The sequence below is a fragment of the Leuciscus leuciscus genome (assembly GCF_965113295.1).
Source record: "Leuciscus leuciscus genome assembly, chromosome: 1".
Lineage (NCBI taxonomy): Eukaryota > Metazoa > Chordata > Actinopteri > Cypriniformes > Leuciscidae > Leuciscus > Leuciscus leuciscus.
In genome coordinates, this window is record NC_138725.1 from 28,446,536 (window position 1) to 28,457,129 (window position 10,594).

A 10,594-nucleotide genomic window follows, 5' to 3' on the forward strand; every position below is an offset into this window, starting at 1 on the left:
CGCCACAATGGTAACATCAAATCAAACTATTACTTTCAAATAAGTAATCAACATCTAAACCTCTGTTAATTCTCAATAAGAACTTCTGTAGATGTCTGACATAAATTAAGTCAGTCTGGTTAGTAATAAGTGAAGCTGGTAATGCTGTTTGTGGAGTTGTTTAATCAGATCTTGAGATATTTAATGTATTTTATCTTCAGTTGATTTCATCCAAGGCTGTGGCTGGAAGTAGTTTCTCTTTCCTTCAGTGATTATGTTTGTTAACAGCAGGTGTTCTTCACTAATACAAAATTCAATCACTTAATTATCTCATTACCTCCAACACTGATTAAGTGTTACATTAAACAGCCTGTAGTGTGCACACTAAGCAGTGTTCATTTCATCTGGGCAAATCCATGTGGGGCCTACATGGAAACTGGGTGCAAAACTGGCTGGGTCCCAGTTAGATAGCCCAGGTCAAACCCATTTGGGCCCCACATGGCTCTGCTGGCTGGGTTATGGACACTATAACTTGCTGGCCCAGAAAATGTATTAAAGACATTGTTAATATAGTCCAAGTGACTCCAGTGGCTCAATCTTAAGTTTATAAAGCGACGAGAATACTTTTTGTGCGCAAAAACAAACAAAAATAACGACTTTATTCCACTTTTCATTTCCTTCTCTCTGGACCTCAAGTCTTTTTACGTAGTGTTTAAGCGTAGCGCATCTGTGTTTCACGTCACCACGTAGGCTCACTATTGGGCGACTCTGGTCATGTGTGATACGTGGTGACGTGAAACAGACGCGCTACGCTATTACACTACATAAAAAAAAACTTGAGGTCCAGAGAGAAGGAAATGAAAAGTGGAATAAAGTCGTTATTTTTGTTTGTTTTTGCGCACAAAAAGTATTCTCGTCGCTTTATAAACTTAAGATTGAGCCACTGGAGTCACTTGGACTATATTAACAATGTCTTTAATACATTTTCTGGGCCAGCAAGTTATAGTGTCCATAAGCCTGCAGGAGGAGTGATCTAGCACTCAGATTTCATCAAAAATATCTTAATTTGTGTTCCGAAGATGAACGAAAGTCTTACGGGGTTGGAACAACATGAGGGTGAGTAATTACTGACAGAATTTTCATTTTTGGGTGAACTAACCCTTTAAGTGATTAATTGAGCGATGAGTGACCATTATTGAAGACACCTGATGTTAACAAGCAGAATCACTGAAGGAGAAAAATCACTATTTTAGTGTGTTTGCTTTAAATTTTGTTTGGCTGTTGTATCTGAGTTATAACTGCTAGATGAACAAAGAGAAAAGATGATCAGACGTTGTTGATTATGTTTTGACATAATCATCATTTGACCTGAATCACAAAACTCATTTCGAGCCTAATCTCTGACTTAAATTTATATTGTTGATTACATCATCAAGTGATTTTACAACATAAGATCCAGAATTTTCTATTTATTTCAAAGGATTTCTTAAAAGTTGTTTGATACATTTTTTTAAAAAAAAACACTGTTTAGGCACAAACAGACATCAAGAATGAGTGTATGAATCTCATCAATGGTGACAAACTAAATATTTAATTAGGAAAAGGAAATTACTAAGACAATTCAGATCATAATTTATTCATTCCGCAATGCATGATGGGAGCCATGAATGAGTTTTGATTGGTGGCAGCCACTGCAACATGCTTTATTACTGTCACCATTGTTAAGATTCACAGGCTGAATCTTGATGACTGTGTGTCTAAATAAGATATTTTGAACAGTACTTTTAAGAAATATTTTTGGATTCTATAGAAAATGCTACAAATCATATGTTATAAAACCACCAGGCTGCTGCAATCAACACTCTTTAAACTTTAGTCATCTGTTGTAATTCGCTTTGGATAAAAGCATCTGCTAAATGACTATTTGTGAATGTATTTAGTCTTTCATGTCAAATGATGATTTACGTCAAAACATAACCAACACCACCTGATCACCTTTTCTCTTTGTTCATCTGACTGTTATAACTCGGATACAACAGCCAAACAAAATCTAAAGTTAATAGTTTAAGGGTCAAGAGCCCAACTAAAGCAAACACTGATCACCATAATGGTAACTTAAAATTAGATTTTCTCCTTCAGTGATTCTGCATGTTAACATCAGGTGTCTTCAATAATACTTAAAGGGTTAGTTCTCCCAAAAATGAAAATTATGTCATTAATGACTCACCCTCATGTCGTTCCAAGCCCGTAAGACCTCCGTTCATCTTCGCAACACAGTTTAAGATATTTTAGATTTAGTCCGAGAGCTTTCTGTTCCTCCATTGAAAGTCAATGGACGGCATACTGTCCATGTCCAGAAAGGCAATACAGACATCATCAAAGTAGTCCATGTGACATCAGTGGCTCAATCTTAAGTTTATCAATCTTAAGACGTACGTACAACACAGACGCGCTACGCAAAAACACTACATGAAATAGCTCGAGGCCCAGAGAGAAGGAAATGAATAGTGGAATAAAGTCGTTATTTTTGTTTACTTTTTGCGCACAAAAAGTATTCTCGTCGCTTGATAAACTTAAGATTGAGCCACTGATGTCACATGGACTACTTTGATGATGTCTGTACTGCCTTTCTGGACATGGACAGTATGCCGTCCATTGACTTTCAATGGAGGAACAGAAAGCTCTCTGACTAAATCTAAAATATCTTAAAATGTGTTGCGAAGATGACCGGAGGTCTTACGGGCTTGGAACGACATGAGGGTGAGTCATTAATGACATAATTTTCATTTTTGGGTGAACTAACCCTTTAATCATCAGACAATTAATAACTTATCTCATTAATTTTAACACTCTTCAGTGTTCATTTAACACTCATATTTTAACACTTTAACCCTTTGAGTGTGGAGTCAAATAAACTCCCAGGAGAGTTAATTTAACACTGGAGTTTTTGCTGTGTAGGATAACATTCTCTAAAAACATCCTCAAAATGTTAAAGTTAAAAAGTTATATCTTAGTTTACATTTAACCTTATAGAAACATTATTTGGAATGAGAAAACATCCTCAAAACATTCTTCGAACATTACATTCAAATGTTTTCTTTAAAACATTAACCAAACTTGTAGGGAATGTTAGCCAACATTCTGAGAACGTTCCCTGCTAGCTGGGATGTAATGTTTTAATGTCCAAATAAATGTGAGCACTGTGCATTTGTACTAGACGATAGGCATGGATAATTTTTACATCCAAAAAATAACTAATTTTACATTCTGGCAACAATACATTATGAAAAACATAACATTTTACATTATGTGCTGTTAACATCCGCCTTGTTCACATTCTTGCACATGAGGATTCAAAAGAGATCGAACTTTTGGTTTCCTTTTTAATTTAGGTATGATAGAACTGTTGCAATTGTTTATTTTGACAACTAATATATAAAGTTACTTTTTTTTTTGACTAACTCAGAATTGGTTGAAGAGTTCATTGACTATATAAAACGCATTGAAGGTTGAATAATCTTTGGACTACAGTAGTTATCTGCATGTTATCTCATCCATGAAGATGCAACAATGTAGAACAACACTGTAAAAAATGTCCGTAAAATTTACTTTGAAATGCTGTAAAATAGCTACATGGAAATACTGTAAATGAGAATACAATTGAACATTGTTAACTTAACAATAATATGTTGTAAATTAAATGAAACATTGTTAACTTAACAGTAATATTTTGTAAACAAGTAAATCAAATATATCTGTTAATTTTACAGTAAAACTATGATTATAAAAACATATATTTTTGTAGAAATTATCTATTTCTGTAAATTGTACAGACTAAAATTGTATATTCAATTACAGTACAGTTTAAAAGACAAGAGCATAATGTTAAAATGTAAAAACAAATATTGCATCACAATAAGTGTAATTGTCAAAATATTTGGTAACTAAATACAATTTTATGAAGTTTAGTGACAACATGTTACAATGTTTACATTGTACAATGACTGGTAGGATACAGTTTTTATTATTGCTTGACAAAAATTTCAAGATTTCAATTCCATTCTTGTGATTTGATTCCGATTTTGATTCAATATTGACTAATTTGGATACATGTTTATTTACAATTTTATTGATTTTGCTGTAAACATAGAGGGTCCAATCTGCTGGTATTATTAAAGGTTAAAAATTAAATTAAATATAATGCAGTTTTTGTTATAATAACAATTATTTAATGACATAAGAAAAATATAATAAATATGTAATATAGTGCTCAGCAAAATCTCCTCTCTAGCTATTTTTTCTATTCAATTAACATGGACATTAAATGGCTTTCCTGAGGTAAATGTAACGTTATGTGACATAATTGTTCTCCTGCTATTATATATTGACCTTTTTCCGTGGTTGAAAAACACTAATTGGTCGATATTATGTATACTTTCGGTAAGTTGTACTGCATCTTTAAATAAAAGAGTAACAGATGATCGGTTCACGTGCACTTGAACTGAGGAGGCGCTCAGCGATCTGTCACGTCACATTTACAAGCGCCAAACGTATTTTTGTCTGAATTTCGTAATAAAATTGACGGAATCTAAGAGCTGAGAATTAGTTTAATATTAAAAGTACCTCCTTGCTCCGCAATTTTTCTGTGCGTGAGAAAATGGATGTGTGGCGTGAGAGCGTGTGCAAAGTGTCAATTGCGTGAGTCTCACGCTCAATGCGTGAGAGTTGGCAGCCCTGGTATCATACTGTAAAAGGCATTGCATTGTGGGACTGATTTCTTTCGCGCTCAATTCAGTTCAAATGTGACGCGAGCAGACAGTAGCTATACAGGCGAACTTGATTTGTCAGCGGGATTCAACTGAACAGAATAATCATTCATGTTATCAAGATAAACAGTGTCTGCGAATCTGTGAGCAATTTTTAAGCTTTTGTGAGCTTCGGTTCGTGGTTCAAACAGTTGCCTGTGACGCAGCAGAAAATGGACGACGTTAATGTTAGCTGCTACATGAAGACGGATGGAAGAATTTGTCATTAAAATAATCTAACCTGCGCCTGTGACGATAAGTGGGATTTAGAGTTTGAGAAGATGGAAAACTGTTCAACTGAGTGATACGGTAAGCCAATATTTTTTTGTGTGTTCGCATTTCTGCATTGTTTCCACGTAACTTATTTGGTTTGATTTTGCGGTTTACTACCGCGGCCGCGCAAGCAATTCACTCTGTTCCGCCTGTTTACCAGTAACTTCGATATTTCATATAATAGGCAACATTTACCATGTTATTTGCATGACGTGCTTTTATATATATTTTTCGTTTCAGGCTTTGTAATCTGACGACGGTCCAGTGCTAATGTAAGTGATTTTAAGTAACTGTTAGTGTTACAGTTATAGTCTATCTATGTGTATGTATAATCTATGTGGTAAAAAATATGCTATCAAATGCTGTCAGTTCTGTGATCGTGCTTTTGTTCCTAATGTTGTTTTCAAATGTAGTATTCCTGATTGCCATGCCATGGTCCTACAACTACTCCCACAATTCAAAGAGAAGTTAGACGGTGTTATCCTTCAAGCAGATAAGTAGAGATTATTCAACAAATCTCATTAATCTGTAAAAGTTTTTATGTTTTGGTTCTGTTGATCATGGTTGTGCTGTCCTTTTTAAAAATTGTTTCAGGAATTTGCAACGCTGATGTCCAGCAATCTACATTTGCCAGAGAGTCCACGCCTTATATTTCTTGGTATGTAAACATTAAAATGGTAATTTAAACCTAAAATGAAAAGCCATAATTTACTCACCCCACTGCAAAATATGTTTTTCTTAATTAGTTTTTTTTTTTTTTTATTGTTTCCAGTCCAGATATCTAAAATTCTTATTTGAAGAAGCATTTAATAGACAAGTAAAAATTGTCTTGTTTTCTGAAAGAATAAGTCAAAATTAAGTGAGTTTAAGCTTAAAACAAGCAAAATAATATGCCAGTGCGTTTTAGCGTTCTAACCCTAATCAATTTGAATTTTTAGGTGAAAATGTAATTCATATAACTATGAATAGACAACTACATCGAACCACAGTGGAACCCACAATTGTTATTTTAATTATGAATATTATTTATTAATTCTTTTTTTTTTCATTTTTTTTTATTACATGTCAATCTCTAAGCAACCAGTGCTGGATATTACGTTTGGAAGGTCAAGGTGTGTGTGGAAAGGATCACAGCCTAACTTCATCACTGGCCTGGCAGCGCTGTTTGCCTCCTCCTATAACTTCAGCTTGCAGTACCAGGAAGAGGCTGCATGCACCCTTGAGTTTGTTCAGAGGTTAGTCATTATCATATTTTCCATTCATATAAACTAGTGCAAAATGCCCATGCAAAATCAGTTTTTGTGTGTGTTTTTAGTAATTGTTGGTTTGGTGCCCGTGAAAGAGACTGTGAACACATTGAATTCAGGGAGCAGGCTAGGTTACTACAAATGATGGCTGTGAATAAACTATAATATTCAGAAGTAAACAGTGTAGCTGACTGAGTGTTTATGTATACCACAACCTTCTAAGTGCTAGTGCAAAATGCCCGTGCAAAATCAGTTTTTGAGTGTGTTTTTAGTAATTGTTGGTTTGGTGTGTTTGAGTGTTCATTGTTACAATTACACAGCAAAAGTTCAGTGACATTTTTTATTTGTGCATGGTAGAAAGCACACAGTGAACTCCGAGAAAACGCTATGCTTGAGGAAACAGTTTGTGAATAGGCTACTACAAATGATGCCCGTGAAAGAGACTGTGAACGCATTGAATAGGATATGTTTAGTTGGTGAAAAGCATAGGCTACTATTACACAGTATTGATAACTTTAAGCGCACCAGAATGAAATAAAATATTCAGAAGTAAACAGCATAGCTGACTTACAGATTCAGTTAACATCCACAAATGAATAAGCGCGTTGATTCAGGGAGCAGTGCAAAGTGCCCGTGCAAAATCAGTTTTTGTGAGCTGATCGCCGTCAAAAAAAGTTCAGGAGATATTTCTTAGTGATGGCTGATTTCAACAGTTTCAATATGATAGCATTTTGAAAAAAAAGTGTCATGAATTTATTGCATTTTTGGGGGGAAATAATCCGTTTTTATAATAGATCTTTGAAAATCCAAATCTGGATTTGATGTTTTTATAACCTAAAGATGCTATGTGAAAGTTTGAAACAGAAAATAGTGGTTTTCATCTTGCCACTTTCTTGGTAAAGAAAACACATTTTTACTCAAATTAATCTAAATGGATTTATCACGTTCTGGGACCAAACTATAATATTCAGAAGTAAACAGTGTAGCTGACATAGTGTGTATATCAGAATGTTTATTTTTAAACCACAACCTTCTTGGGGCTTCTTTGACCGATACAACCCTCTAATGTCAGAATGTTTATTTTTAAACCACAACCTTTTAAAAATGATATATTTAACGATATCTTTAGCATTTCAGCCATCATTTGTAGTAACCTAGCCTGCTCCCTGAATTCAATGCGTTCACAGTCTCTTTCACGGGCACCAAACCAACAATTACTAAAAACACACACAAAAACTGATTTTGCACGGGCATTTTGCACTAGTTAGACTGAATTGTGACTTGTCTTGACAGTATTTATTAAGCTGACTACTGGTATGAGTAGTCAGAACACAAAAGTCTTGAGACAAAACAATGGCAGTCACATATTGTAAGATATGTCAGTGCAAGTTGTTATCAGTTAAATGATTAGTGAAAATTCTGTCATTAATTACTCTCCCTCATGTTGTTCCAAACCTGTAAGACCTTCGTTCATCTTCAGAACACAAATTAAGATATTTTTGATGAAATCTGAGAGGTTTCTGAACCACCCATAGACAGCAACGTCTTTGCAACTTTCAAGGCCCAGAAAGGTAGTAAAAACATTGTTTAAATAATCCATGCAACTACAGTGGTGCAACCTTAATATTATGAAGCGACGAGAATACTTCTTGTGCACAAAAAAACCCCAAATAACGACATTATTCAACAATCTCTTCTTTTTCACGTCATTCTCCTACGCTGTTGACGTAGTGTAAACAGTGTCAAGTCACCTTCATTTATATAGCGCTTTTAACAATATAGATTGTTTCAAAGCAGCTTTACAGTGATAATAGGAAATTACAGTAACATAGATTTTGGGGTTATTTTGCGCACAAAAAGTATTCTCGTCACTTCATAATATTTAGGTTGAATTACTGTAGTTATATGTACTATTTACCGGGGGGTTTTTTTTACCACCTTTCTGGGCTTTGACAGTTGCAATGACATTGATGTCAATGGAGGGACAGAAACCTCTCAGATTTCATCAAATATCTTCATTTGTGTTCTGAAGATGAACGAAAGTCTTGAGGGTGAGTAATAATGACATAATTTTCATTTTTGGGTGCAAACATGCATTTTAGTCTGGTAAATGTCATGTTTAACATTATCATGTAGTCGTGTATGCAATAAACATTGCAAGGCTTGCAATTATTCCATTGTTATTATTTCATTGTTTTTTTCTTCTTTCTTTTCTGCCTTTTAGACGTGTTCTTGACATCAATCCTGAACGTGGATCAAAACAAAGAAAGGATAAGTAACTTGTAACCAAGTAACCAAGTTGTGCAAAAAAAAAGAACACCACTGTAAGCCTACAGGTGTCCTCACTTCTGCGAAAACTTGCAGACTTTGAATGGGATTTCGTTTGCACTTTTATGGACTTCAAAACAGAAACAGCAATTCAGTTCCATTATAAAGCTTGGAAGAGCCAGGACATTTTTTAATAGAACTCCGACTGTATTCGTCTGAAAGAAGAATGTCGTATAGACCTAGGATGACTTGAGGGTGAGTAAATCATGTGCTAGGCTAATTACAATTTTTGGGTGAACTATTCCTTCAAGTGCTAACTGTTACCTGTTTGTTGTTAAGTGTTAAAATTGCATTTTATGTTTAAAAAATTATTTAGCCACCATGTTCACAGAAGGCAATTTTCTGATCTTTGCTTTTAACCAAAATAAATGTTTCAAAACCCAGAAAATGTTGTTTTCTTTTTCCTAGTGTGACTACTTGGTGTAATGGTGTATAACATTATTATATGTCTGCTAAGGAAAGTAAGCAGCTCAAGTTTCTCACCATGTCTTGCTTCTTTCACACTGTCTGTCTCTTTCACACATATTTATCCCAAAGTGTCAAAGTGGATGTGTGAAATGTTGGTTACATTTATGCATTTAACAGACATAATTATCCAAAGCGGAGCAAAAGCTACATGGCAATATGGTGCATACAATTGATTTAGAATGGGGGGGGGGGGGGGGGGTCCAATGATGGAACATTGTTCGTTAACCATTAATTCATATTTCACATAAATTCAGTGAAATTAAATGGGTTTTTATGTTAAAAAAACAGCAGCTGAATGTAATTCTTACTGAAGGAATGTGTTCATTAACTTTATGGCCATGTCAATGTTGCTGAAATCCATTGTTAAAAATACCAGTTTAAAATGTTAAACTTACATGCTGCTCTGTAAAGGTGATTACAGTTTTAATGTATTTTTTACAGCATTGTTCTGGCAACCAAAGTTGCCAGCATTATTCCGTAAAAACTACAGGATTTTTTTTACAGTGAAGCTATTGGAGATTTTGAGAACCAGAACCAAGCTAACTGAACAAGTTGAACTTTAGCTGTTAGTAGTGTGTGCCCTTTTATTACTATTTAATTCATTTTAATATGAGGTGGTGGGTTATAATAAAAAAATATATAAAATTCACTCAGTTTTCCATGATTCCTAATTCACTACTATCTCAATTACATTAAGCACAAATTAACTTTATTCGGTTGTGTAGGCACTAAAACAGTCCAACATTATAGTCAAATTATTTTTTATGATAAAATAATTAAGATTTCTGTGCCACCCCTTGCCTTTAAAAAAATATTACTTTTCTATTGCTGTCAAATCATTTAATGACTTACAGTTTGGGCGTCCGAAATCTGGACTATGACTTCCCACTACAAAACAAAAGAAAACAAACTGTTTGTGAATCTAGGTAAAGATGAACTGCATGACTGAAATGATTCAGAATTGTTATTCCAAAACTCACGTTTCTTCTCTCCTCTCATAGTCGAAATCCATCGTATGTCTGGAAAAGACCAAAAAACAGCACGAAATAACCACTAATAAATGCAAACACAACTATATAAAGTACAATTAGTTTAATGACAGAAAACGGCACAACAGACTACACGTTTTATGATTTTTACGTATTGAAGGCCTATATCTGTGTGTTAATATGCGTAAACCGTGTTTTGTTTTGGCCTTGCTTGCTATTAATAGCCTACCTTTAGAATAGCTAAACTTAAGTCGCAGCGTTTAATGATTAGTGAGACGCTTAGTTGCCAAGATTATATTATGATGGGTCATTAAAGACAATTTTAACATGCTAACATACTTTATTCAAACCTTACCAGAACTATAAGCCATTTTGTCAAAGCGTTGGTGATATTTTCTAAGTCGAAAGTTATGAGGAACACACCATACCGTCTATGGAACAAACATGAATGCCAATGCGGCCCCTTGTGGAGGCTTTTAAAACACATCGACAGATTCTACAGCGT

General features: G+C 34.5%; 2 protein-coding genes across 3 annotated transcripts in view; one reads left to right on the forward strand and one right to left on the reverse strand.

Annotated features, from left to right (window-relative positions):
• Positions 1 to 10,562, reverse strand: part of LOC309498123 (GTPase IMAP family member 8-like) — a 64,329-nt gene extending 53,767 nt beyond the window's left edge. Inside the window, exons 1-3 of one of the 2 annotated variants that reach the window (XM_082168645.1) lie at positions 10,445 to 10,562; positions 10,081 to 10,119; positions 9,953 to 9,988 (exon numbers count right to left, since the gene is read on the reverse strand). In XM_082168645.1, the coding sequence (XP_082024771.1) occupies positions 9,953 to 9,988; positions 10,081 to 10,119; positions 10,445 to 10,460 (91 nt within the window). In that variant the 5' untranslated portion in view covers positions 10,461 to 10,562. The remainder of the gene's footprint in view (positions 1 to 9,952; positions 9,989 to 10,080; positions 10,120 to 10,444) is intronic. The other variant, XM_082168646.1, reaches the window with a different exon arrangement.
• LOC309497856 (uncharacterized protein) overlaps positions 1 to 10,594 on the forward strand; it is a 606,947-nt gene that overhangs the window by 535,052 nt on the left and 61,301 nt on the right. The gene's annotated exons all lie outside the window — the stretch shown is intronic.